Genomic DNA, 27,433 nt, shown 5'->3' on the forward strand with positions numbered 1-27,433 from the left:
GCGAAGGCGGCAGGGGCTCCTCCCCTTCTGGCTGCGAAGGCGGCAGGGGCTCCTCCCCTTCTGGCTGCAGCAGTGGGACCAGCAGGCATCCTCCCTCTGCTGGCGGAGGCGGGACCAGCAGGCTCTCTCCCTCTGCTGGTGGCAGTGGTGGATGCAGAGGCAGCAGGCATTCTTCTGGTGGGAGGGGGCAGTTAGCTGGGAAATGGCCCCACTCCCCACAGATGCAGCAACAATACTGTACGCCCATGCTGTGGAGGAAGGCTTCCCAGTCATCCTCCTCCTGTGGCTGTGGCTCTGGTTCCACCTCTTCTTCCTGAGGTGGGGAGTGGTAGTAGTCGGGCAACACGTGCCCAACCTCGCCAACTTCAAAACACCACTCCTCCCCCCTCAAGCAGGTCATGCAGACGTCCACCTTGCCAGATGCGCGGTGCGGCTTGCGACCAGCCCCTCGCTGCTGCTTCTGCCGCTGCTTCTTTCCCATTTTTTTTTTTTTTTTTTTTAAACTACAGTCCCGCTCCGAGTCTCTAGGGGGCGCTATCCTGCTTCTGACAGCATATGTGACAGGGTAGCGTCATGGGCCCTGATGGTATTGGGCAGGCAGAGAGACTCAGAGACAAGGAACTGCAGTTAATGCGCTTCTGCGCAGTTTAATAAACAACAGTAAATCAAAAAGTTGAACAAAACACTGCTCACCGAGCAAAAATAAAAGGTCAAACAAAAACAAATCTCGCACACAATAAACCAATTACAAAATAACTGGCGCAAGGGCCAAAACAAAAAAGGTTTAAACAAAATACAAAAATGTAGGCTGGGCATTAGCCTTCACTACACCTTTTTCTTTTTTCACAAATATACAGAGAGCACAAACAAACACTCACCCAACACCTCCCCCAAACAAAGGATTTTCCCCTTTTTTATAGCATGTGGCTGGAGCCTAATTATCAATGATTCAATTAGCTCCAGCCACATTCTCACATGTATTTTGGCAGGGACAGGAAATTAACCCCATCCCTGCCAACCACCACCAAATCACCACATAACAATATTATTTACAGGCAGGGCCCTGCCCTGCTACACCTCTATTTAGAGTTTAATTATTATTATTTATTTCTCAGCAGACACCCTTATCCAGGGCGACTTACAATTGTTCAAGATATCACATAATCTTTTACATACAATTACATTATTTTTACACATTATTTTTACATACAATTACCCATTTATACAGTTGGGTTTTTACTGGAACAATCTAGGTAAAGTACCTTACTCAAGGGTACAGCAGCGGTGTCCCCCACCTGGGATTGAACCCACGACCCTTATGCAAGCTCACCCAATCCAGTTTGTGCCTATGTATATGTGGCAGAGATGGCTGCAGTGGTTTTTTAAATACTTTAAACAAAAACACACAAAAGAAAAGGGCACTTTGGCCAAAACAAACACAAACATTAATGGTGTTGCACAGAAACAAGTACCTTTTTGGCTCTTCACTAATCGGATAGCTCTCGCTCTCAATCTACCGTTGTTTTCTCTCTCTTTAAGCCTCCCTTAATGAGCCTGGAGTGGGTCTTTTATATTCTGTGGCTAGAGTCTTAATTACCCAGTAATCAAAAAATGACCTTATTAAGGCTCCAGCCACATTCCCACAAGGTTTATATAGGGATGGGAAATAACCCAATTTACCCAGCTACACATTATACAGCTGGCTTTTCGCTGCTCTCAAATAATAAATAATAATAACGGACGTCTTTCGTCCACCCGCACACAAACAGGGTATAACAATAATGACAATACAAATGAAAATACATACATAAATAAATAAATATACACAAGGGGTGGTCACCCCGTCACAGTGTATAATACCGATGTTGTGATGGAAACATGTGTTTCAGAAATTCAATTGCAAAGCATTTAAGAGTGACTACACAGTGAAAAATCAACTACAACTGCTGTTGACATGACTTGGCAATAATTAACAGGAATTACTGCCAGACATTGTTTAATAAGGCACTTGTATGTAATTCTCTGATTTCTGGTAGAATTTACACTGGGCCTTTTTAATCAAAGGTTACTAATAAAAACAAGCTTTATGGTTGTACTATTTTTGGGACAATATTGCTTAAAGGGACTGATCTGGGATCTGTTGTAACCTGAACTACCATTCAAACTTACATCCTGAGGTGAAATATCCCTGCATTGTACAGTATATAATTAAATTATGATGTGTTTAGGTTATTAGCATGAAACATGACAGCAGTAAGTTTTTAGCATTAAACATGACATCTGGAAGGCAAAAATTATATCCGAGGGGGCTCCCGAGTGGCGCATCCGGTAAAGGCACTCCGTGTGGAGTGCAGAATGCGCTCTATAGCCTGGTTCGAGTCCAGGCTATTCCACTGCCGACCGTGGATGGGAGCTCCCAGGTGGTGGTGCACAATTGGCCGAGCGCCGCCCGGGTAGGGGAGGGCTTAGGTCGGCCAGGGTGTCCTTAGCACACTGCGCACCAGTGACCCCTGTAGACTGGCCGGGCGCCTGCAGGCATGCCTGTAAGCTGCCCAAAGCTGCGTGGTCCTTCGATGCTGTAGCTCTGAGGTGTCTGCATGGCAGGCCTGCAGAGTGAAAAGATGTGGACGGCTTCGTCTCTCCTGAGTCAGCGTGGGGGTAGCAGCAGTGGGCCGGGTTGAAATAAAAATAATTTATATATGATCATATATATATGATAGCTTTTAGACTATATTACACTTACTAGATAATTTCACCCGGAGAGTGGCATCGTTTCCACGCCTTCAGGGACTTCCTTCCTGTCAGGAACCAACCAGCTGCTTCCCCTAATGACTTTAATCTGAGAATGGTCTTTTACATGCAATTCATTGAAATTACATGTTTGTGTTTCTTTTTAAACTGCACATTTGAGACCTTTTATGGCAGGGATGTCCAATCCTGGTCCTGGAGGGCCAGTGTCCCTCCTGTTTTTTGTTCCAACTGTGCCCTAAATTACTTAATTAGAACAATAATTGGTAATAATTGGTCCAATTAAGTAATTTAGGACACAGTTGGAACAAAAAACCGGGAGGGACACCGACCCTCCAGGACCAGGATTGGACACCCCTGTTTTATGGTGAATGGAAGTGCACGACAAATTATAGAATTTTTTTGTTAGCTATAATTGCTTTAATGGTGTTTACTAATGAATACCAAAAGTTTTAAGTACATTTCATAATTTATGCTATTTAATTTACTCAACTCACAACCTAATTGCACAGAGTAAATTTACATTTGTAAGTTACTAACTGATTTTGCAAGCTTGCCAAACTAAAGAACTGAGAAGTGGGCAGTCTTTCCTTGGTTTTAACAGAAAATCCTGTTTCCCAAGTTTTCCCACATTGACATTTACGGAAGTACACATCTCTGCCTCACAACACACCTGAAGTTCACTAAACAGTACATGACAAGTGGAGTCTCCATTCCAATCACTTATATTGGGATTCGAAAACCTGTTATCCTTCAATAAACAACACAGTGTAATTTGGATAAACAAATACCACAAAGGATCCTCAGTGACAACAACCTGTTTTCAAGCCGAATGCCCCTTCTTATTTTGAACCCAGGACCTTTAAAAAAGCAAGATGAAAACACTTTAGCCATAACTGCAGGGCACATTAAATGTACTTGGAGAGAACTGTCTCTCCCTCGACTTGGATGTTGCTTAATTAACAATAATCTGTATAGCTACATGATGTGGTTTATGTGTACATAAAACAGTATTGCTTGGCATCACCGAGACTGTAGAGGACATCAAAGATTAGGGGCTCTTATCTGTGAAGAACTTTGACAATAAAAATACCTATAGAAATTGAATCATGACAACTATGACTGTCCAGTGGGCCAGTGATACATTTAACCCCACTGAGGCAGCCAATTAGAATCACACTTATTCAAGAAGTTTCCAAAACTGCATAACAAAAAGACCAATAACTCTGGAGATAGGTGTAGTGAAACATCAAGAAATGATGTATATCTAATGACATTTTAAACTCTCCACAATAATGCACTGTTGAATGTTGATTAGAATGTGTAATGTTGTGTTGCTTATACAAAGATGAGACTTATGATTAATGAAATAATCTTTATTATTTAGACATATACCATGTAACATGTGTTGCATGCAGTGGTTTCATACATGCATCAGCTACTCATGTTACTCTACTTCTGTTTGCTCTAACCCCTAGCCTGTTACGCAATATCCTGACAGAATGGTCCGGCATTATAAAGCCACAATACAATTTTGTCATGCATTTGTTGCGTTTGAACAACCATTTCTGCCAGGAAATCACCAGAATATTAATTTAGGACTGAATGGCAACTACATTGGAATGCCCTGTGGATGCAGAGAAGTACTATTCTAAAAAAACATAATTTTACTTTAAAGGTTTTTTTTTATATAAATTTTTGCAGCAATAGTTGAGAATTAAAATACACATAGTGGTTTCTTTGAGCTGTCGTGGTGTGGTTTATAAAAATGTTCTAATTTCCTCACTGTAAATTAAACCTCAGAATTTTCACTCACCAGTCGAGAAGTTCATGCAAACCTAGATACTACAATCAGCCCTCTAACAACATGTGTCAAATCTGCTCTCTCCTGTGGCTTCACTTGGAACCTAACCGATGTGCCACGTGATGTCAAAGCTGTGACCAGGACAGTGCAGGGCCCAAAGCAAACTATTGTTTTTTGCTTATAGCTGGTGCTGGTTTTGAACACATCCTTTGGTGACTGCAGGGTTTTCAAACATTTCAAGTACTTCCAATAGGACAGATTTTTGTTTCAATCACAAGCTAGATATTTGCTTTAAATATAAAGAAGTCAGCAATTAGAGACAGGCTCTGACACTTGTGAAAAAGTGTTTAGCTACAGTGTTCACCGCTGATACAGCTTAAATATACAATTAAAAAAAAAGTAACTGGTTGAAACAAAAACCAGAACCAGGGTTGAAATCACTGATATAAGTGATAGCCCATTTAGACAAAAGTATATACTACATATTTCAATGGAGTGGTGGCAGCACTGTTCAGTGCAGCGCAGTCAGAGACAGCTGCTGCAGCAGGAGCAGGGGGGCTTAGCCCTTGGACTGTGGACTGAGTGTGTTAGTTCTCATTGGTTGTGTTATGCCTGTATCTGTTTGGTGTGTTTTCTGTGCTTATTTACATACATGTATTACTTTGTTTATTATGTTATGTCTCAGTTGTTCCCAACCTGGTTGGGGTTGTAGTTGGTTCCTGACCTGTGTGAATTCCAAATAAAAGCACCTGTACATTTTTACACACTTACTCCTCATTCTTTCCTCCACCTTTGTAATTTGTTACAATATCAGTTATTTCAAATTTTGAATCTGAATCTATTCGGCTTAAGACTGTTTACAACGTATTTCAACTGAAATAAGGGACACAGTCTCCAAAAGAGAGAAATGTGGCAAGTCATTTAATGAACAAATCTAACCTGTCTCAAATAGCACCAGCAAGGCAAACCAGCGTGACCAGCAGTTGAGCTGTGCCGCCTCCTCTGACCCACTAACAGCGGACTACTAGGGCTGGAAAATAGTATGCATAAGTATTAGCTGCTCACGTTGCAGATGACAGCAATACCTTAAGTTTTAACCTCCGAGAAAAAATCTTGGAAATGACACTCATGCAGTCGAAAGTCTTACCACACACTCAGATGTGTCCCAATTTTGTGTCCCTATTTTTGTCTTTTACCACTTGATCCCACTGTTTACCTAAAGTAGTTGCGTAAGTAACCGGTACCCTTTGCCAGAGTAATGCCTGGGTTTCGTGGGACGGGGGCTGTATAGGCAAGGTTTAATTTGTTTTGGGAAGTGTATACAAAGAAGTGACTCCGTTACAAATAAAACTGCCAAACCTCAGTGACTTACGTTGTGTGAGAAACATAAGTTTCCACTGTATAACAAATATTACTGAGAGTTTGTTATCTTTTAAAAGCTTGTCAGCTTCAAGCAGAACGTTGATCTTGGGTTGTGTGTGAAATTGGATTTCAGCACTTCCGGGCACAGCAGCGTGTTGTGCGTGCGTGGCGGAGGTGGAGCGTGTGACGTACAGCCGGAGAGCAGAGGTGTTTATTGTTCCTTCGTCGTGGGGAGAAAGAGACCAGCAAACCGGAGAGCTACGAAGAATACAGACATTTTAAAAGCTTAATAAGACATAAATAGAGATACTACAGAGTCTAACACAGTTAGCTACAGCATATCTCCAGCCATGGCGTATGCGTATCTCTTCAAATACATCATTATTGGTGATACGGGTAAGCAGTCACTGTATTTCGGTGTTATAGATTCAATGGTACGTATCTCTCGTATTTCCGCAGTGTTGGAGTCAATGACGTGGTAAAGGCAGAGGCGCTCGCTCTGGGCTGTGGTGGGAGGGGAGGGTTTGTTTGTTTTTCAGAAATTAGTTACAAAGGATGCACGCTATGTTGGGATTTCAAAGATGTTTGACAGAGTTGTTTAGTCAAAAGTCATCATAGTAGATTTGGGTGTATAACTGCGACGTGGTGCTGATTATTTATCGTACAGCATACCCTTTTTGAAAATGGCTTCTGAGAAGATGAACCTGGTTATTAGGCCTCCTTAAAAACGTATTAGGGTTTATTTTTTCTATATGACGAAAAACAACTACGTATTAGTATATTTACAATGCCGAAAGGGGGTTGTCCTTTGTAAAATTGCAAGTATGCATTCAGTATGCATGTCAGTCCTGGTTTGTCAATGTGGGCTGTATATTGTGTAGGCCTGTGTGATGATTATATCCAGCATAGCTGCCAGTTTCACAGACAAGAATACTGAAATTTGTGTGCATTATCCATGAACAGCTGTGTTAGTCCAATTCCACTAGTCAAGGCCTTTAACAAAACTCTCATTGTGAGACTGTCAGCTATTCTGTATAGACGGTATCATTAGATGACATCTCATTAATTTTTTGGTTTTAATGTTTCACTAATTACGTGCCTAATGCACCCATTTAGTTGACTATGTATGTATAACTGCACAAAATGTCATATACACAGCAGCTGCTCTGTTACACAATACACTTGAGTTAATAGGGGATAAGATACAATTGTTTACTGATCGGGCTGTAAAACTGTCAGGGCACCCCTGTAGAATTCATTTATTATTATTATTATTATTATTATATATATTTTTTAAAACTTTTCAATTAAAGTAATTTGTGTTTTCTCAACAGTACAGTCTGTACAGTAAGATATTTTCAATGTTAAACTTGTCCTTTATGGTTTTTAAATTTGTTCAATTGCTGTAGACCCTGAGATGTACTCCAATCTAATTTCTCCTTTATTAACCTTTCACCTCAGCTTCCCAAATACATTTTCTTTACTTTGAAAAGTACAATACCATGCAGTAGTACAACCCATAATTTATTTCATGCTGGTCCACAATATGGAGAGAGGTGTAGTCCCTTTTCAAATGGAAATGCACATGCTGTTCTGTCCTGCTTTATGGAAAGCATAATAGCACAGCAGTGTCTACTAACTGGACCCCTATATAAGATAATGTAACGTACAGTAGGAAACATGTTATTAGTAGTGCAATGAGAAATGGGGGGGGGAAAAGAAACCCATAAAAATGGGGAAACTGAACCACTTAACCTGATTTAAGGTAGCGAAACCCATACTGCGCCTTTTTAACGTCATATTTATGGAAGCAGAAGTTGTATATACCAATACCCTACTATGTCCATAGTTGTAAAGAATGTGTTAAATTTTCGCAGTCAATGCAGTTTTCTTTTGACTAGCAGTATAGTTTAGCCACAAAAATACAAATTCCATTCCTGTACAGAAATAAATATATAATACAGTAGTCTCCATCTCGGGAAGCAAGCAAAGTGTTTTTTACGACAGAGATGCCCACCAGACACAATCAATAAATACATTAGTATTTATTACTTGTCATGATGAATGTGCATCAGTATGTCAAATTAATAGAATAAGTAACAGAAAAGCAATAGGCAAGTGTGTTAATAAACTATAATAAAGTAACAGACAAACTAACGTTAATAAACTAGCTGTCAAACTAACACAGAGCACCCCTATACACGTTAAATGCAGCAGCAGCTCTAGATTAATTATGAATACCTGTGCAGGAGCAATATTCAAGACCTGCACAAAATGATTTAACAGAACGGAAAACACCAAGTTGCTCGGCGACTTGTGTCTGATTCAGGTTTTTTTCAGGAGCTCAAACAATTTCCAGCTTTTTGTAGCAAGAGACACAGTGGCTCTTTTTGACGTTTGTTTACATACCATTTTGTAACGAAGTTCACTCGTGGAAATCAGAATACAAAACGAGGCAATGATATGACTGCTGTTCTGGAAAGATTTAATAAACCAATCAGTGGGCCTCAAGACACTCTCGAGATGACAACTTACGTTTGAAAAGATTGAGTAAACCATTTGAATTTAAATTTGATGATGATGAGTTATCAGGTTACAAAACAGAACTGTATCGGTTGTGAATGACTCGCTAGCGCTGCCAAAAGGTGTTCTTTTAAGCGAAGTTCCTGTTCCTTTTAGGTGGATCATTTACAATGGGAAAAATCAGTCTCACTAGAATGGTGTTCTCTTAGGCGAAGTGTTCTCTTAGGAGGTGTTCCTATACGCGGAGACAACTGTATTCCATGAATTTTTATTTTCAAAGTATCTGCTGGGTTTACCATAGAACTGCACTTTTTTACTCGAGAAATCTGTGCGGGTATATATAGGGCCAAGGCAGTGGCTGTAATGACAGTATGTTCTTCACTCATTCAGGCCACTCAGTATTAGTGGAAAATTAACACATTTTGTTACCTGAAACTTGATATTCAGTTATATTCAGCCTGATTAAGAAAATCCAGATTTGTCTTATTGCCATCTTGTAAGCTAACATATTGTACCTTGGTACATGAAAAAGTGATGCAAGTTGGAAATATGTCAGTTTCACTATTAATATTCTGCACTTTAAACCCCAGTTTGAGTTTTTTTTTTTTAAATATATATTTATATATATTTTTATAGACTTTAATTCTTATAAAGAAGGCAGGGTCCTATCTCTGAGTATACTGCTCTCTTTACCTATTGGCAAACAATTTGGCACAATAGTAATCATAGGTCATTGGCTTTATGGCAACCTGTGTATTTTAATACTCTAAAGAGGCATTCACACAGGACAAGGCAAAATAATGGAGGCAAAGCTTGTGGTTCTGAGTTCAAATTTTCCAGAGTTGTATATTACAACATTAAGTAGGTATGAAATATGCCTTCATCAAACCGGAGCTCCTGTATCAGCTGATGATATTCGCCATACCTTTTTCTTTTCTTGAGGATGTCATGGACCCACAGTGAAGTTACATTTTTTTTTTTCTCCGGTAGAGCAGGGCGATCGCATTCATTTTTCATTTTTCCAGGTATTGTGATGTCAGATGCACAGTGCCACTGATTGTTGCCGCTTTTACAGTTTCCCCCCCAAAAGTTTGCCTCTCCCTTTTCTCAAGGTGGTAATTATATTAAGTTTAAGTGGCATCAGCCAGAGGGGGGGGGGGGGGGGAAAGGCCTGCCAATTAGCTCTTTAGGAAGAGCTGTAAAAAGATTATTTGTGTATAACTTCAAGTAAAACTGCCTCGGCATTTATTTGAATCTTATACTTCCACCGTTTAAACATTTATGACTAGACCTGTTATTTTACATACATTTTCAGAAAAATACTTCAAGATCCTGTTTTTTCTGAAACATCTTTTCACCCATCAGAAACTTCCATTTGTTAGATTTTTTGGAGGATTTTTAAATACATTTTTCTTTTGGCATACAACACCCTTATTTCACTCAGTCACTGTACTGCAGTGTTTTCTTACTCTTGCAGCCCTAAATCTATGGAAATTACCATGGTCCTTTATCAGGCAGATCATTTCTAAGTCTAATTTTGGTTTTGCATCTTCAAATACAATTTGTAGATATTTTCCAGCAAGAAAACATTGAACACAGTGAAGCTGACCATGGGTTATATTTGTTGATAGTTGAAATAATTGTATAATTAATACATTTGTTTGAGATCAATGGCCTCCTAGCTTAGAAATAAAAATAACAGTTGTATATTTCAGCCAGTCCTCTGTCCATTATTTAATTAGTTCTCAACATGTTTTGTCTGTACATTTAAAGGCTTTCTTTCCCACATCAACATATCAGTGCCACTGTACCTTAGCAACAGCTGTTGCTGTGGAAAACCGTTCATAAGGAAGACCCAGAGGTATGGTGATATCTTAAATGTTTATTCTACAATTTTGTTTTAAAGTCAAAGCAGTAAGCAATTTTGTTTATCAAAATATCAGCTTACTTGTCCTAGAGCAAGATGCCTTTTTTATGATACTGATAGATTTATCAATGGTTAGTCATCCTTGTATGCCACTGCCACTGATTTTAATTGGGCTGAACAATATTTTTTTGTGAGGTGTATGCTGTAAAGCACAATTTATACTTAGCCATAGTGCATTTGTTAAGGAGACTATCGTTGTACTACAGATTTTAAATTCTCAGAACTATATATAGGCCTATGAAAGCTACAGTAGCTTCCCTGAAAACCATAGACCTCTATACATGTGTGGGTATAAAGTATTATATTTAAACTGCCTCTGAAAAAAAGTATTATTAAAATAAATATTAATTCAGTAAGTGCTGACCAATATCTACTAAGCATATGGTTCAGCACACAGCTTGTATACTTTTAACAAAATGATAAAAAAAGAACCTAATGCAGTATGTAGAACCTTCTTAGTACAGCTAGTTTCTCTTACAAAAAAAAGCTTTTCTCCGGCCACAGTCGTGCCTGTTCAGAATGGGACTGAAAGTCTGCTTTGCGGATCATTGCAGTTATTCTACAGAAGTAATTTAAACTTGCGTAATCAGTTACCATTACATAAAGAAATATCTACTGTATTACTGATAATGGTACTGTATTTATTATTAATCTATAATGCTGATTCTGCTCCAATTGTCAGTGCACCCCTATTTGTAACATTGTTTGATTCCCCCCCCCCCCCATGACCTTTACAAAAAGCATGTCTAGTACTTTTAATAAGAATTGTTTACTTCAGTATAAACCTTAATCGAAACATGTGCCTCCACTGATGAAAGAAGCTCAAGTTGCTTTATATCAATGTCATCAAACTAATTATGTGTTAGTTACCCTTTCTCACTGTGTAGTTTATTTTTCAGGTTCATAATCTTGTTTATCTAATGCTCTTAATACAGCTACATAATATCATGAGTGTTCTGTTATGAGTCATCAAGCAATCTCAATCTTTATTTTATATAGCGCCTTTCATGTGGACCACCATCACAAAGCGCTTTACAAGATGCAGTAAAGACAATAGAATCCATAAGAATCCAGAGAAATGCATAATACGTGCTATACAGTAAAAAACAATACATAATACATTAAATACAGTGAAAAGTGCATAATACATGAACTAGTAGCAGCAAATAGCAGATATCAGGCTTAAAGAGCATGGAAAGCAAGAGAGAACAGGTGTGTCTTGAGAGTTGATTTAAAGCGAGCGACAGTGGGAGCATCACGCTCCAAAGCTGGGAGAGAGTTCCAAAGAGTCGGAGCCATGAAGTGTGGTGTACTTTTGCCTGGGGATAACAAGCAGGCCAGAGTCGGAGGACCTCAGCTTGCGGGTAGGGACATAGTGGGTCAGCAGGTTGAAGAGGTACTCTGGACCTGTGTGATGAAGGGCATTGTAGGTGAGCAGGAGAGTTTTGAAAGTAATCCTGAACTTTACAGGTAGCCAGTGCAGCTGGGCAAGACGGGGGATGATGTGATCACTTTTTTATATCTGGTAAGAATCCTGGCAGTGGCATTCTGAACTAGCTGCAGTCGGTTTATGGTGCGTGCCGGGAGACCACCATATAGAGAGTTGCAGTAGTCGAGTCGAGAGGAGACAAATGCATGACAAAGTATCTCCGAATCCTGGAGAGAAATGTAGGGACGGACTTTGGAGATGTTTCGAAGATAGTAGAAGGAAGATTTGACCACGGAGGAGATGTGGGCATCAAAGGAGAGGTTGAGGTTGTCTAGAAGTACACCTAGGCTTCGTACTGTGGGGGAAGGCAGCAGCAGACAGTTTCCGAGGTTAAGGGCAGATATGTTGAGATTTATAAGTTGAGTTTTAGATCCTACTAGAAGGAGTTCAGATTTGCTAGTGTTCAGTTTAAGAAAATTGGCAGACATCCGGGCCTCGATGTCTTGAATGCAAGCCGAGAGCCGGACCATGGCAGAGGGGCTTCCAGGGTCGAGTTTTATATAGAGCTGGGTGTCGTCAGCATAGGAATGAAAAATGAGGCTGTGTTGGCGGATGAGGTAACCCAAGGGAAGCATGTAGATATTGGAGAAGGGGCCCAAGAACAAATCCTTGGGGGACACCACAAATGACTAGGTTTGCAACACCACTGCATCCAGCATAGAAAACAGACTGCATGCATCCGGATAGGTAAGCGGACATCCAGGAGAGACAGATTCCAGAGATTCCAGCATACTTCTGAAGGCGGTCAAAAAGAATGGCATGATCTATGGTGTCAAAAGCAGCTGTTAGGTCAAGGAGGTCAAGCACAGAGGGAGCACCAGCATCGACAGGAGATCATTCACAATCCGGAGCAGAGCAGTTTCACTACTGTGATGCAGCCGGAAGCCAGACTGTAGAGATTCAAGCAGATTGTTATCTGTGTTTCATCAGCTGACTGGCTACAGCCCATTTGAGATTTTTGGAGAGAAAAGGGAGATTATTATTATTATTTGTTTATTTAGCAGACGCCTTTATCCAAGGCGACTTACAGAGACTAAGGTGTGTGAACTATGCATCAGCTGCAGAGTCACTTACAATTACGTCTCACCTGAAAGACAGAGCACAAGGAGGTTAAGTGACTTGCTCAGGGTCACACAATGAGTCAGTGGCTGAGGTGGGATTTGAACCGGGGACCTCCTGGTTACAAGCCCCTTCTTTAACCACTGGACCACATATATATTAAACACAATCAGAATTATTAAACAAGTAATCCATAAGTTTATTTAATAATACATTACTCTGATGTAAACTTGCTGAGCACACTGCTACAGTTGTGTATTTATAAAAAATGTGAATACAATAGCAAAGCCGTGATGATTTAACAATGTTACTGCTTAAGGCTGAAAACCATACAGTCTTAATGTTATGGTACACAATTATTCGTAGTATTTCATATATTAAAGTTTTGACAATTTAACAATAGGAAAATATTTTCTTTCTAAAAGGCATAGCAATAGAATCCACAAATGCCTAAAATGGATTTTAGTAAAAAAAAAAAAAAAAGGGTCACAACTCAGTATAGTGTTCAGTCCTTCAGTCTGCTCCGTTCCAAGACGTACATGTGTCCATGTTTTCCAGTTCTCCACAGAGGGAACTACTGTACAACCCAATGTTTGACCTCCCCAACATTCTGAAGCTTGCCCTTCACACAATGTAGCTGTGTTACCTGCATGATTTAAATAAAGTAATAACAATAATAATCTGCGGTGTGGCTGCCCATGTCAGACAGACAGATGCGTTCCGGGGATGCAGACAACTGCAAACCTGAGAGTCCCGACACATCATGCGTGCATAAAGGATACCCGTGTCCCCGAGAGCCTTGCCTGAAAATAATTTTATTCCTCCCACAAGACTGTACTATGGAAAAGTGGTTTTTAGTGTACTCTAGCTTTGCTGACATGTTTGCAACATTCTAAAAGGGCTGGACTGTCAAATCTCACAACTCTGATTATCTGTACCAGTGAGGTACTGACTTTACATACATGTAGTGTTTCTGGAATGGCAACATTTGCAGTGACCCAAATCTTTCGCCACCATCACTCGATAAGACACAACTTTCCAATTGAAGTTTTGACATACACAAATTGGATTTCAGTAGCACGTCACCTATTCTATTTTACAGTTAATATGCACCTGTAACATGCAGTACACTTGAGTTATCGTCACATTTGGAAACATGGTTTACAGCTGTATTCAATGGGCTGTTTACTCAAAATAAAATTGGCAGCAATATTTTAATTTGTAGAATTGGCAGAATGCACTGGCTGTATTTCCCAAATATGGAAATTTGTGCAGCTCCATGAACAACGGTGTCTCTCTACAGTCAAACCTGATCCACTTGTATTGTAGGCAGGGTGGGACAAATCACTTTGCATGCTGGTGGCCAACATTTTCAAACAGGGACAATATGAGGAGACATGTACATGTTGCACACACATTGCTTCTGCATGCTTTGTTTTCATGTAATGGGTGTTTTTTTTTATTATCTTTAAAATTTTGGGATGGGAACTATACAGTCGATGTGCCAGAGAACTAACTCTATTCTGTGTATAACTATATTCTGTGCATAAAATGGTAGGGAACTATATACATTAAATACCAGGTAATTTTTTACATTAAATGCCAGGGAACTATTTTCTGTGTGCATAAAATGTGAGTGAAGTATATACATAAAATGCCAGGGGACTATACACATAAAATACCAGGAAATAGAACTATAGTAATCAAATGCCAGGGAAGACAACAATATAAGAAAATCCTCATCCTCATTTTCGGTTACATTCTCTTTTTCATGAAGTTGGCCATATGTAGATTTTCCAAATCCAAATGCAAATAGATTTGACTGTTGCTTCAGTTTCTTTGACATTTTATTTAGGGTAAGATATTTTGAGGTGTGTGTTTTTTTTTTTTTTCCATGCTGTCCAAGTTGATCAACCGAGCAAGTCAGGGAAACTCAATGGCCTGTAGCGCTGCAGCACTCCTGAATCACAGAGAATTTTTTTAAAAGCTGTGTAGTTATTTTAAACCCCCCCTGTCTGTGCCGTAAGGCAGCACAGACACCTCAACACTTCCTTCGTCCCTTGTTGGGGTGAGGGGAATCTACTGGCTTTTCAAGTTTTGTTAGTTTCTTAAGTTGGCAATAGCCGTCTCTTCTGAACTGCAGACAACGCGGAATGAATTTGGAATGATAATTTCCGCTGTTCTACCCTAACTTGACTGGCTGGTGCACGTTACTATAGAAACAAGAAAAGGGGGCTGGTTGCACGAAAGGATTGGCTCTGCAAGATCAACAGGGCGGTGCAGATTCTGACAGTGAAGCAGAAAGCCTTTATTACAGAACCGAAGTTCTGTTGTATAGCCTGTAAATGCTTAGTCACCGGTGTGGCTACTTGATGGTAAAATCTACTGGCCATATTAAAATTGAAGATCGCGTTTACTGACCTGGTGACCTGATTTGAACCACCCTGATTGAATGCTTTTTCAACTTGTCAATTACACTACCGTTTGTTTGTAATGTAATTGAACACAGATAGACTAAATTAATGGATCTATTCCTTCACTCATTAAAGTTTGATTTGTGTACATCTGCGCAGTATGAGTGCTTCACGTCATCCACAGAGACGATTGCAAATGTAGACGCAGATTTACAGTGCTGGGCATTGTATCTGTTCTAATTACTGTACTTTATAGTAGTCCACACTTACCTAATGCGTGGTTTGTGTGGTTAGAAAAGTGCTAATCTTCAAATAATTTAGATTGTTATCTTTTAAAGTATGATTATGGCCTTCCATTTTAAAGAAAAGAGAATGGTACTTGCATTAAAAATGTCAAGGTATTAGATTAGAGATAATGAATTTAGTAGCTTGAGCTGCACATCAATGGTATATTGTCCATTTATTAGATTACATTTTTTTGGTTTGGTAGTAGTTAAGGTGTTAATTTCTTGATAGTTGATTGAATTTGCTACACAGACATCTTGAGGTAAAGGACTGAATTGCAAATTGATCGGTTTGTGTAAATCCTGGTGTAACCATATAAACTGTCAGTTTCATATTTATGGTAACTCCTTGAGCAAAATCTAACAGCACCCTTCACTTTGACCTAAGATGGGCACTATATTGGGGTAATGTGACCTTTTATTTTTCAGATGATCAAGAGCTAATGTTTTGAGATATTGGCTTCTGACATATATATATATATATGTGTATATATATATATATATATATATATATGTATATATATATATGTATATGTATATGTACTACCTTGTTTGATCATGGGTGCCTTCCAAGAAAAAAAAGAAAAAGCTTTTTGCATAGCTGCTGCCGCCGCCACAGTATTGGAAACCATTTGAGTAAATCGACTTAATATTTGCAGGGTTAAATAAAGCATGCATGCTAATTGTGTTAATGACTATGACTTTGAACTGTCACCGAAAGTAATATGGCTGCCATATTGATGTCATGTGACTTTTGAAGTTGCTTCTGAATATTACTCTTAATGTTTGGTCTACATTCATTGCTTTTAATAGTTTCAATGCTGGTATTGGCCAATGAAAATGAACCCGTTCACTGCCACAGTGTTTCAACCTTAGGCTATACTAATGACACAGAGCACTACTTTTTAATAATAATAATAATTATTATTATTATTATTATTTATTTCTTAGCAGACGCCCTTATCCAGGGCAACTTACAATTGTTACAAGATATCACATTATTTTTACATACAATTACATTATTTTTTACACTATTTTTACATACAATTACCCATTTATACAGTTGGGTTTTTACTGGAGCAATCTAGGTAAAGTACCTTGCTTAAGGGTACAGCAGCAGTGTCCCTCACCTGGGATTGAACCCACGACCCTCCGATCAAGAGTCCAGAGCCCTTACCACTACTCCACACTGCTGCCTGTGTAATCTTTACAGGCTATAGTCTGATTCTCTCAATATAATTTCGTTGGTGTTCAGAAGAAATTAACCTTTTCACTGCCACATGTTTTTACCTTATGGATATGTGAATGATACTGATTTTTTGTCATCCTTATCAACCATCTGAAATGACATGCCCATAAGAGTATGTTATCGGGGATCCAGTAACTTTCTGTTCACAAAGACTCCCATTCTTGTTCATTTATTTGTACTTCTCATCTCTTAGTTGACACATTCGACTTGGTGTACCTGTCACTGCCTGCAAATTGTGCTAGAGGGGGCAGGAAATGTTATTTATTATTTTTAACATGAAATATCTTGCCAATATTAATCTAATTCTATTTTTGTTTTTCAGGAGTGGGGAAGTCATGCTTATTATTACAGTTCACAGATAAGAGGTTTCAACCAGTCCATGACCTTACTATCGGTAAGAGATTTTAGTTTCTTCTTTTCATGCTTTTATTTGCACATGATTTCCAATAAATAAATAAAAACAACTTCTGTCTAATGTTCGAATTGAGTTACAGATATGCTTCTGGGCTCATTGTAGGGCTTTTTCCAAACACTTGACAGTGATGGATCACTCAGATCACAGTAGTCCATTTTTTATATAATTCTGTGTCAGTCAGGCGCTCAAACCTGTGTTCTTTCTTAAGTAGACCACAGAACCTAAACCTCTGGGTGGGTGAGGATCACCCATGTCCTTTGTGTTCATCACCTGGAACATTAAGGCACATTTTGACAGGATGTAAGGTGGGTCTTAGCCAAGGACGGTTTACTTGGCGCCATGACCAGGTGCTGCGATGTTTGGCCTTGGCATTGGAAGACAAGCGTAACATAACCAGTAAGTTGCCACCAGTTCCATCAAAGCATTACACACAAAAGACAATATTGCTTCGTCCAGGAGAGCAACCACCAAGAAAAGGTGTTAAAACCAAGCCTCGCCCAGGACAACTGGAAGCTGCTAGAGACTGGAAAATGCTGGCAGATGCTGGTCAACGGCTTATTTTTTACACCTGAGATTGCCACCACTAACCTTCGACCAGACATTGTCTTGTGGTCTGGATCAGCACGCCTTGTTCATCTGGTAGACTTAACAGTGCCATAGGAGGATGCTGTAGATGAGGCGTATGAGAGGAAGAAACTTCGGTGTGCTCAACTAGATGCTGAAGTGGAACAGTGAAGGTGGAGATTCCGGGATTACCCAGTGGAGGTGGGTTGTTGAGGATTTGTAGCACATTCTACAACCCGATTTCTCAGAGATGTCGGGTTCAGTGGCCAAGAGTTGCGTCACACAGTGAAGAACTTATCTGAAGCAGCAGAGAGGAGCAGCAACTGGCTGTGGTTGAGACGGAAAGATTCTGGCTGGGGATCTCAAGCACAATAGAAAGAAAGCAATGCTGATGTAGAGGTAAGTAAGCTGTGCTGAGTTGAGTGGGGGGATGGAGGGGGGTGATGCTGGGATGCCAGAATCACTGTCGAGCCCTCTTGAGGTGTCGTGGGCTAGTCGACAGAACACCCACGGACGGAAGGTGCCCACTTGAAGACCCCAGAGATGTACCTTACTTAGCTCAATCCAGATGGTTGTCATGCTGATGTGCTGGAACCAGCATCGCAGTCGTTGTGTGTGCTGATGTGCTGGGGAGGCAAAATAAGCTGATCCCTGGAGCCAGCATTACACTTCAGCCGTCAACACCAGGCAGAAGGATATCTACATCATCAGATGGAACGCAAATGGACGGAGATGCAGATGGATCACATTAGTTTACTGTAAAGCTACATCTTAGTTAGTGCTTATCTTGGCGAGAGCCGAGTTCAGATCAGCATGAAGTTTTAACATCTTCTCTCATGTAACGGAAATCTTAGCTGGTGCACTAGTAACCATTAGCCTGGCCTCTAGCGTAGTGTTTCTCAACCCTGGGCTTGGGGGCCCACGGTGTCTGCTGGTTTTCATTCTAACTGAGCTCTCAATTACTTAACTAGATCCTTGATTGAACTGATAATTTGCCTAATTAGACATTGAATTACTTTCAGCTGTTGAACAGTTGCAGAGTTACTTATAAAATGTTATAGCTAACTTGAAATCTACAACTGTTTTAGGAACTGAAAACAGTTAGAAAGGTCAAATTAAGCAAATTGTCAGTTCAATTAAGGGTCTAGTTAAGTAACTAAGAGCTCGGTTGGAATGAAAACCAGCAGACGGAGTGGGCCCTCGGGACCAGGGTTGAGAAACGCTGCGCTAGTGGATGTAAGAAGTACATTAGCAAGAAATGAATGTGGTATTTCTCACATCCACTAGAGCAATGATTCAGAGGGCCAGATTAACCCTTTCAGGACCAAGTATTTTTCAGTGGGATGCTCCCCCAGGACCAGGCGTTTTTTTGGCTGTAGTTGACTCTCTTCCTATAAAAATTCACTAAAAAATCTATTTTTTACAGTAGCATCTTGGAAAAGGTGCCCTTTTTTCAGAACACTCTAGGGAACGTTATAAAGTACTTCAGAAACCATACAAACTTTTCATTTTTTTTAATGTATTTTTTATTATGTATTCTGCTTAGAGATACATGTATAAAAATTAGAGATGCACCGAATCCAAGTTTTGGGGATTTGGCCGAAATACCGAATCTATCTCGAAAGATTCGGCCGAATACAGAATCTACAAAAACTGTTACGAAATCTGAAGGAAACTGTTGAATGAAAACCAGACTGGCAGCTACTAACAAGGGACACGCACAATCTATAGTTTTGAGCCTTTTAGTTAATAGTATTTTTATTACCGAATGGAAATATATCCCTGAATAAGATTTCAGTTTGAAACTTGCACAATTTACCATTAGCCCCCTCCCCCCACAACAAACGTCAAAATACAGAACCGTTTACTTTACCTTTACAAGAAAGGAGAGCTGCATCTTTGCCATAACCCACTATTTTCTTTAATGACGTTTCAACCTGTGTCACCTGATCTGAGAGCGATGAGGAAAAAATTACCGTGATGGGGGTGACCTGAATCTCTCTGCGAAATAGAACCCACGTTGATTTAAATGCACCATGTGTGAAACACTTATCAAATAGGCTACAAAATAGTTTACAAATTATTTTAATAAAAAATAGCAGTTCCCAAATGGTTTAACTTGTATTGGCGCATTACAGTAACGTCAAATGTAATTTACTAAAGCATATTGTTCAACAATGTCTTGCACATGATCTGACAGTTGTAAAGTTACAAAAAGTATATATTTCTGTGCACCGATTTTTAATTTATTTTTTCTCAGTATGATCTCAAGAACACATCTCAGACAAAGCAACAAAGCACAAAAGTATACAACAGTTTGCCGTTACTATATATTACAGGTTTACTGCATAACTTTACTCCATGAAAAGTGTGATGTGACTGTGCTGTTGCATACGGGGGTATGTTTGCATTCAGCAAGTCTCAAGGTTTACCTATGAAACTCACGGTTTTTCACAATTTTGAGAGACTCACGGACGTGCAATGGATTCTCACATTTGTGCATAAGATTGTCATTGTTTGCGAGGCTGTGAAACCCTTTATACATGATCATTTTTTTTTGTGTGTGGTGTATCCAGACTATTTATTTTGTTTTATTTATTTTATTTCATCTCCAAAAAAGGAGCGAAAGCAGACAGTATATTTTCATGACTAGCTACAGGTTGTTGTTTTTTTTTCTTTTTTTTTTTATGTAGTCGTGCTGTATTCGTGTCTTTTGCTTTGCTCCCGTGTGTTCGTCTTCACCCTCCCGAGTCAGCGCAGGGGTGGTAGCGGTGAGCTGAACCTAAAAATAATTGGCCATTCCAAATTGGGGAGAAAATAATAAAAAATAAATAAATAAATAAAAAATTGGCAACGACTACATTTATAAAAATAAATAAATAAATAAATGGGGAGGGGGGCTTAGCATAATTTCATTTACGTGATTTGCTGCATACAGAATGTAGAAAATGAGCAAACGGGTGTAACATTTTATTAAACAAATCTTTAATAAAGTTTATCAACGTTTATTAGTAGTAAACATTTAAATGTGGCAGCCTTAATTAAGGGTTACACTGAATTGTACCAGCTGAACTAAGAGAAATGACATGTTGGAGGCTACAGGTAATCTTTAACCAGCGTGTGAAGACTGACACAGAAAATTATGTACAAAGAGCATACAGTGAATATGTTGGGTGAATAATTCTACACCATAGTGCAACTATGTTTACCATTGTAATGTTTTCTGCGGGTGCCCATATACAGACCTCTTAACTTGCTATATGTAAGTAGTTTGATATGTAATTTTAAGAAAATGATACAATTGTGGTGTGTTTTTTTTTTTTTTCAGATATAAAATGTAATTCTATGCAAATTTTGACCAACATTTTATTCAATAGGTGTTGAATTTGGTGCACGGATGATCACTATTGATGGAAAACAGATCAAACTTCAAATTTGGGATACTGTAAGTATAGTTTAACTATTTGTTGAATTTAAAGAAGCTGTTTTTGTTTTACCCTTGCTATATACTGACAATACTAGCCCCAATACTACATAAAACAGTAGGGTTTAGGTTGTCAGGGATTGTTGAAACATAGTTGATATATTCCAAGGTTTATTGATAAGCTATGTGTATATCAATGACCGTTCTGTCATCTGTTTTTTTCCATAAAATGTAGTATTTATTTGTGCTGTACCTACATGTAATTATGACTTGTAAAACAGTTGTAGACATATCTACCCATTGTACTACATTTTCTGACTTGCTGCAATTGAAAAACATACTAGACCGTATATAATCTACACCCTTAACAACGAAGTTTAGAGTTGGCAATTTACAACATTTTTGTATTGAAATATCTCAGTAAAAATTAGAGATACACCTTAATAAATTTGGAAAACATTTTTGGACTTCTTTTAATAACATGAGATAATATTTATGGAAATGTATGTTGTGTATGTAAGTAAGACTATTTTACAAGAGAACAACTTATTCAGTTGTTATGAAACTTGAAATACTAGCACAGCTAGAATCTAATGTGTTATAAAGGCATCTGTCTGTCAACCTTACATCATTAAATGTAAATATAATGGTGTCACAAGCTGGCTGGTGGATGATGTCACAGACCCAGAAGATAGACACGAGAGGCAGTACTGAGATATGAAAAGCGTTGCTTGCTCAGCTATTTAATAAATGAAATATTTAAACAAAACAAGTTGGCCAAACAAAACAGACAAATAATAATCCTACTAGAAAAACAAGTATTCTGCTGATTTTGTGCCAACGTATAAAATTTGTTTCCATTCTACTATTGGCTTTTACCTCCTTGCTCCCGTTCTCTACTCCGACTCATTCCTAATGAGCCTGGAGTGGTTCCTTTTTGTTCAAATAATTACCTTATTAAGGCTCCAGCCACATTCCCACGAGGTTTACCGGAATGGGGATTTTAACCCCACCCACACCGACTACATATTATAAGACCGGGTTTTCGCCAGTCTCAAATAATAAATAATACCGTCGGACGGCTTTCGTCCGTCCGCACACAAACACAATATATATATATATATATATATGTTAGTGCTGTCACTAAAGGTAATGATCTTATAGTGGCTGTCCTGCATATTAATACATAAAAAATCAATAGAATCTAAAATAACATAAGCCCAATGGGAATTTGGTCATTTTAAAAGTGTTTTTATTTCAGTACATGTAACACATTTTCACAGAAAAACATCAATCCATGAAAGAGTTTAATAGCAAAATATAATTTACAAGAACTGAGTATTTTTTTTTCTATTTTTGTCTTTGATGCAAACATACCGTATATAACACTTATGGCTCCATATGAACAACCTTTATTTTATTTATTTTTTACATTATATTTAGGGCTTCCGGATTTTCAGCATTAAAAAAAAAAAAAAAAAAAAGAAGAAAAAAAAATTCAGGACCATGAAACAAGTAAAGATCGGTCAAAACAACTTTCCTACCCATGTTCCACAATATAAACTAGTAAAAATCAGTATACATAAACAATTTGAACAGTATTGTAATGTTAACAGAACTAACATCAATAAAACAAAACGTTATAGTCGCAGCTTGTGACACTAGTAAAAGACATTTACTCGCCTGAAACCAGGCCAGGCCAAATGAACGAATCGTGAAAAATAAATGCTGCACTGCACAGTGAACTCCGTTGAAATGAACTTTGTACACCCAACTTAAACATAAAAACTCCCCTTTCACCAACACAGTTTTAAAATGAATAAAGTCTGCTTTGATTGTAGTAAATGCAGACATATTTTTCGAAGCTGTCAGCAGACATTGAGGATCGTTCTGGACGTTGCAGAAGATATAAGGAGTGTGTACAACAAACCAGATACGAACTGACGTGGGAAGCCTTCTCGCACACATTTTTTCTCAGCAGGGGATGTTGGGAAATGGAGTTCAAAATGCCCAAACAAAAAAAAAAAAAGCCTGATTTTTAAATTAATCTGCAATCATCTATTTAGTTGATTAATCAGTCTGGTGGTTAATCTGTTAATTGGAGCAGCCCTAATTTTATATATATATACAGTGCCTTGCAAAAGTATTCAGACCCCTGACCAATTCTCTCATATTACTGAATTACAAATGGTACATTGAAATTTCTGTTTGATATTTTATTTTAAAACACTGAAACTCAAAATCAATTATTGTAAGGTGACATTGGTTTTATTATGTTGGGAAATATTTTTAAGAAAAATAAACTGAAATATCTTGCTTGTATAAGTATTCAACCCCTGTGCTGTGGAAGCTCCCAGTTTACACCAATGAAAGAAATTGCCCTAACGAGGACACAATTACCTTACCATTGGCCTCCACCTGTGAACCATTAAAGTTGCTGTCACATTTTCTGGATAAAAACCCCACTGTTGAAGGGTCATTGGTCAGGTTGAGAATCTGAAGGAAAATGAAGACCAAAGAGCATTCTACAGAAGTTAGAGATAAAGTAATACAAATGCATAGATTAGGGAAAGGGTACAAAATAATATCCAAGTGTTTGGATATCCCAGTGAGCACAGTTGGATCAATAATCAGGAAGTGGAAGCTGCATCACACCACCCAGGCACTGCCAAGAAAAGGCTGTCCCTCAAAACTCGGCGCTCAAACAAGGAGACTTATGAGAGAAGCCACAGAGAGGCAAACAATCACTTTGAAGGAGCTACAGAGTTCAGTGGCTGGGAGTGGAGTAATGGTGCACCAGTCAACCATATCAAGAGCTCTGCATAACACTGGCCTGTATGGGAGGGTGGCAAGAAAGAAGCCGTTACTCAAAAAGTACCATCTGAAAGCATGTTTGGCCAGAAAGCATGAGAGTGACCCAGCTGCGATGTGGGAAAAGGTTTTGTGGTCAGATGAGACCAAGATATAGCTTTTTGGCCAAAACTCAAAGCGCTATGTGTGGCGCAAACCTAACACTGCCCATGCCTCAAGACACACCATCCCTACAGTGAAGTATGGTGGTGGCAGCATCATGCTGTGGGGATGCTTCTCATCAGCAGGGACTGGGCATCTTGTTAAAATTGAAGGAAGAATGGATGGAGCAAAATACAGGGAAATACTGCAAGAGAACCTGCTTCAGTCCGCTAAAAACTGAAGCTTGGGAGGAAATTCACCTTTCAGCAGGACAATGATCCCAAGCACAAGGCCAAAGCAACATTGGAGTGGCTCAAGAACAAAAAGGTGAATGTCCTACAGTGGCCCAGTCAAAGTCCTGATCTCAATCCCATTCGAATCTGTGGCACTATTTGAAAATTGCGGTCCACAAGCGTCGTCCAACCAACCTGAACAACCTGGAGCAAATCTGCCAAGAAGAATGGGCCAAAATTACTCCGACACTGTGTGCAAAGCTGGTACATACTTACCCCAAAAGACTTAAAGCTGTTATTGCAGCAAAAGGTGGCTCTACCAAATATTAATGTGTGGGGGTTGAATACTTATGCAAGCATGATATTTCAGTTTTTTATTTTTCTTAAAAATATTTCCCAACATTAAACCAATGTCACCTTACAATAATTGATTTTGAGTTTCAGTGTTTTAAAATAAAATATCAAACAGAACGAAATTTCAATGTACCATTTGTAATTCAGTAATATAAGAGAATTGGTCAGGGGTCTGAATACTTTTTGCAAGGCACTGTATGTGTGTGTGTGTGTGTGTGTATATGTGTGTGTGTGTGTATATATATATATATATATATATATATATATATATATATATATATATATATATATATATATATATATATATATATATATATAGGGGTAGGCAGCCCATCACAAATGGATACAGGTCATGAGGATGTAATATTTCATTTACAGTGTGACGTGGGATCATGGACATGCTTGTTATAGAAGCAACGTAACTTGAGTTCAAATAAACATTGTTTTTTGCTTTGTGGTACCCTTCAGTTCCACTAGGAAGCATTCCATGTACAATATCGTTGTGCCTCCTGCACTCTAAGATGAACATAACTAATATGTGACATGTAAAGCTTGATGGATAAGGAATACCGCACAATTGTGGCAGCTGTAAATTAATAATAAATCAAAAGGTACATCTTTGTCTTGTGTCAAAGGTGGTGCTGGTAACATACATATCATCCTTCAATGATAATAGGTGTTTGTATACCATTAAAGACACATTTGAAGACTGTAATGTAATTTTTGGAGAGTAAAATGTAACTGCTTGTATAAATACATTCAGTGGTAGCTTAGGTATGCATTAACCATTGCATTTAAACTTCAACACATTATATATATATATATATATATATATATATATAATGTAATATAATATAATATAATATATATATATATATATATATATATATATATATATATATATATATAATATATAAATATATATAAATCAATACAAGTGTGTCTGTTGATTTAAGTTCATTCACTCTAATAGATTGCACACTGTTTTACTGTAATTTTATCAAATCAGCATGGTGCAAAATACTTCCCTTGCTCTGGGTTGTATTTGTATCTAGTTAAGTATTTGTGTTAACTGTACCAACATGTTTATTGATACAGGTATTTTGCACATATACTGTAAGTAGCGCATTGAAAAGCAGGAATAGTATATGAACATACTGTAAAATGTTTCTAGTTTAAATACTGTAAGGAAATTAACTATTTTACCCAATACAAACACAGATTTACGAGTTCAGTGTGCCTGAGTCTTCATTGTAATTTAATAGACTCGTACTGGTAGCTTCAGTGTATTGTTTACAAAAGCTTTTGTAGTCCTCTGTTTATTTTCACTCTATTTTACACTACAAATACAAATATATTTACAGTTTATACCTATTCCTTAATTGTATCAAGATTATTTTCACTTATTTAATGCATTTCTGTTTTTTACTAGCATTAAAACATTATCTCTCGAGTCAATGGGCAGTATTTTCAACAGGAACTAATTAATGCAGCTAAAGTTTATACTTTTTAAACTACTTTTGTTTCTTACCTGGCAAACCCTGGTTTATTTTCATATCTAGATACAACAGTGCTAGATGTCACACGAAGAACCTGTATTATGATGATGCTCCCAAATCTTAATTTTATTTATTTATTTATTTGTAAGTAGGCTACAGTTCGAATTCTGACATAACTAATGTGGATTTCAATATAATTAATGTAATTTTTAATAACACAAGACATTTTTTCATATGACTAAAAATAAACCTAATCAGCTTAAAAATGACCTCTGGGAAATCCATGTACAGTTGCAGAACTCCTGCCTGCCTCAGACACAGAGATCAGTAAATAACAAATGACTGTACTCCACACACATCCACAGGAGAAAGTTCTTCCACTGACAGACAGTGAAATGAAACAGAAGGTGATTTTAAGTGAACAAGTAAAAAAACCAACCCTGAAAACATCAACTCTCTACAACTGTAAAATTAAAACTATGAAAGTGGTTCGGCTTTGAGCCTTAGTGCTTCATGCAAATGGTCTTTTACTCTGGCCAATCTGGGTATGTTTTTAGCTACTAGTAGCAATATGCTTTCAAAGCTGATGACTTTCTATGCATTAAGAAAAATGGTTTATCCAAGGTCAGCAAAGTGATTGCTTTTTTTTTTGTTTTAGTACTTAAGCCAGACACATGAGGTAGTTTGACAGGCTATTTCATTAACAAGTTAACAAAGTTTGTTTAATCATGTCAAGAAGTCTTCCAGGTCATTACTGTTGTATAGTGATGAAGTGGCAGTTTTAAATGTGTGAATACAAGAACAGGTATCTTTACCAAAATAATAAGCAACAAAATATTAGTAATATGTTAATACATCTGCATTTCAGATTTTATGCAACATCTGCTTCTGTACTTTCCTGAGTGAGTTTTTCAGTGCATTAGTAATATCCATCAAAGACATGTCACAGAAGCAGTGGTCGTTGGGGGTTTGAAAACAGATCATATCTTCTTGTGTTTATATATATATAAAATCAGTGCCTATAGAAAGTCTACACACCATACTCCACACTGTTAAGGGGGAAAAACTTTTTATTGAGAAATTATATATTAAATGCAAAACTGAAAGTTAATTGGATAAGTCTCCACCCCCCT

The 27,433-nt window shown here is 38.2% G+C and overlaps 1 protein-coding gene across 1 annotated transcript in view; it reads left to right on the plus strand.

Moving 5' to 3' along the window:
* The first annotated feature begins 6,068 nt into the window (after positions 1–6,068).
* The window catches only part of LOC117394683 (ras-related protein Rab-2A), a 37,205-nt gene continuing 15,840 nt past the window's right edge, over positions 6,069–27,433 (plus strand). Inside the window, exons 1-3 of the mRNA XM_033993117.3 lie at positions 6,069–6,310; positions 17,182–17,253; positions 21,216–21,283. Of these exons, the coding sequence (XP_033849008.1) occupies positions 6,265–6,310; positions 17,182–17,253; positions 21,216–21,283 (186 nt within the window). The 5' untranslated portion in view covers positions 6,069–6,264. The remainder of the gene's footprint in view (positions 6,311–17,181; positions 17,254–21,215; positions 21,284–27,433) is intronic.

This window comes from Acipenser ruthenus, chromosome 3, assembly GCF_902713425.1.
Source record: "Acipenser ruthenus chromosome 3, fAciRut3.2 maternal haplotype, whole genome shotgun sequence".
Taxonomy (NCBI): domain Eukaryota; kingdom Metazoa; phylum Chordata; class Actinopteri; order Acipenseriformes; family Acipenseridae; genus Acipenser; species Acipenser ruthenus.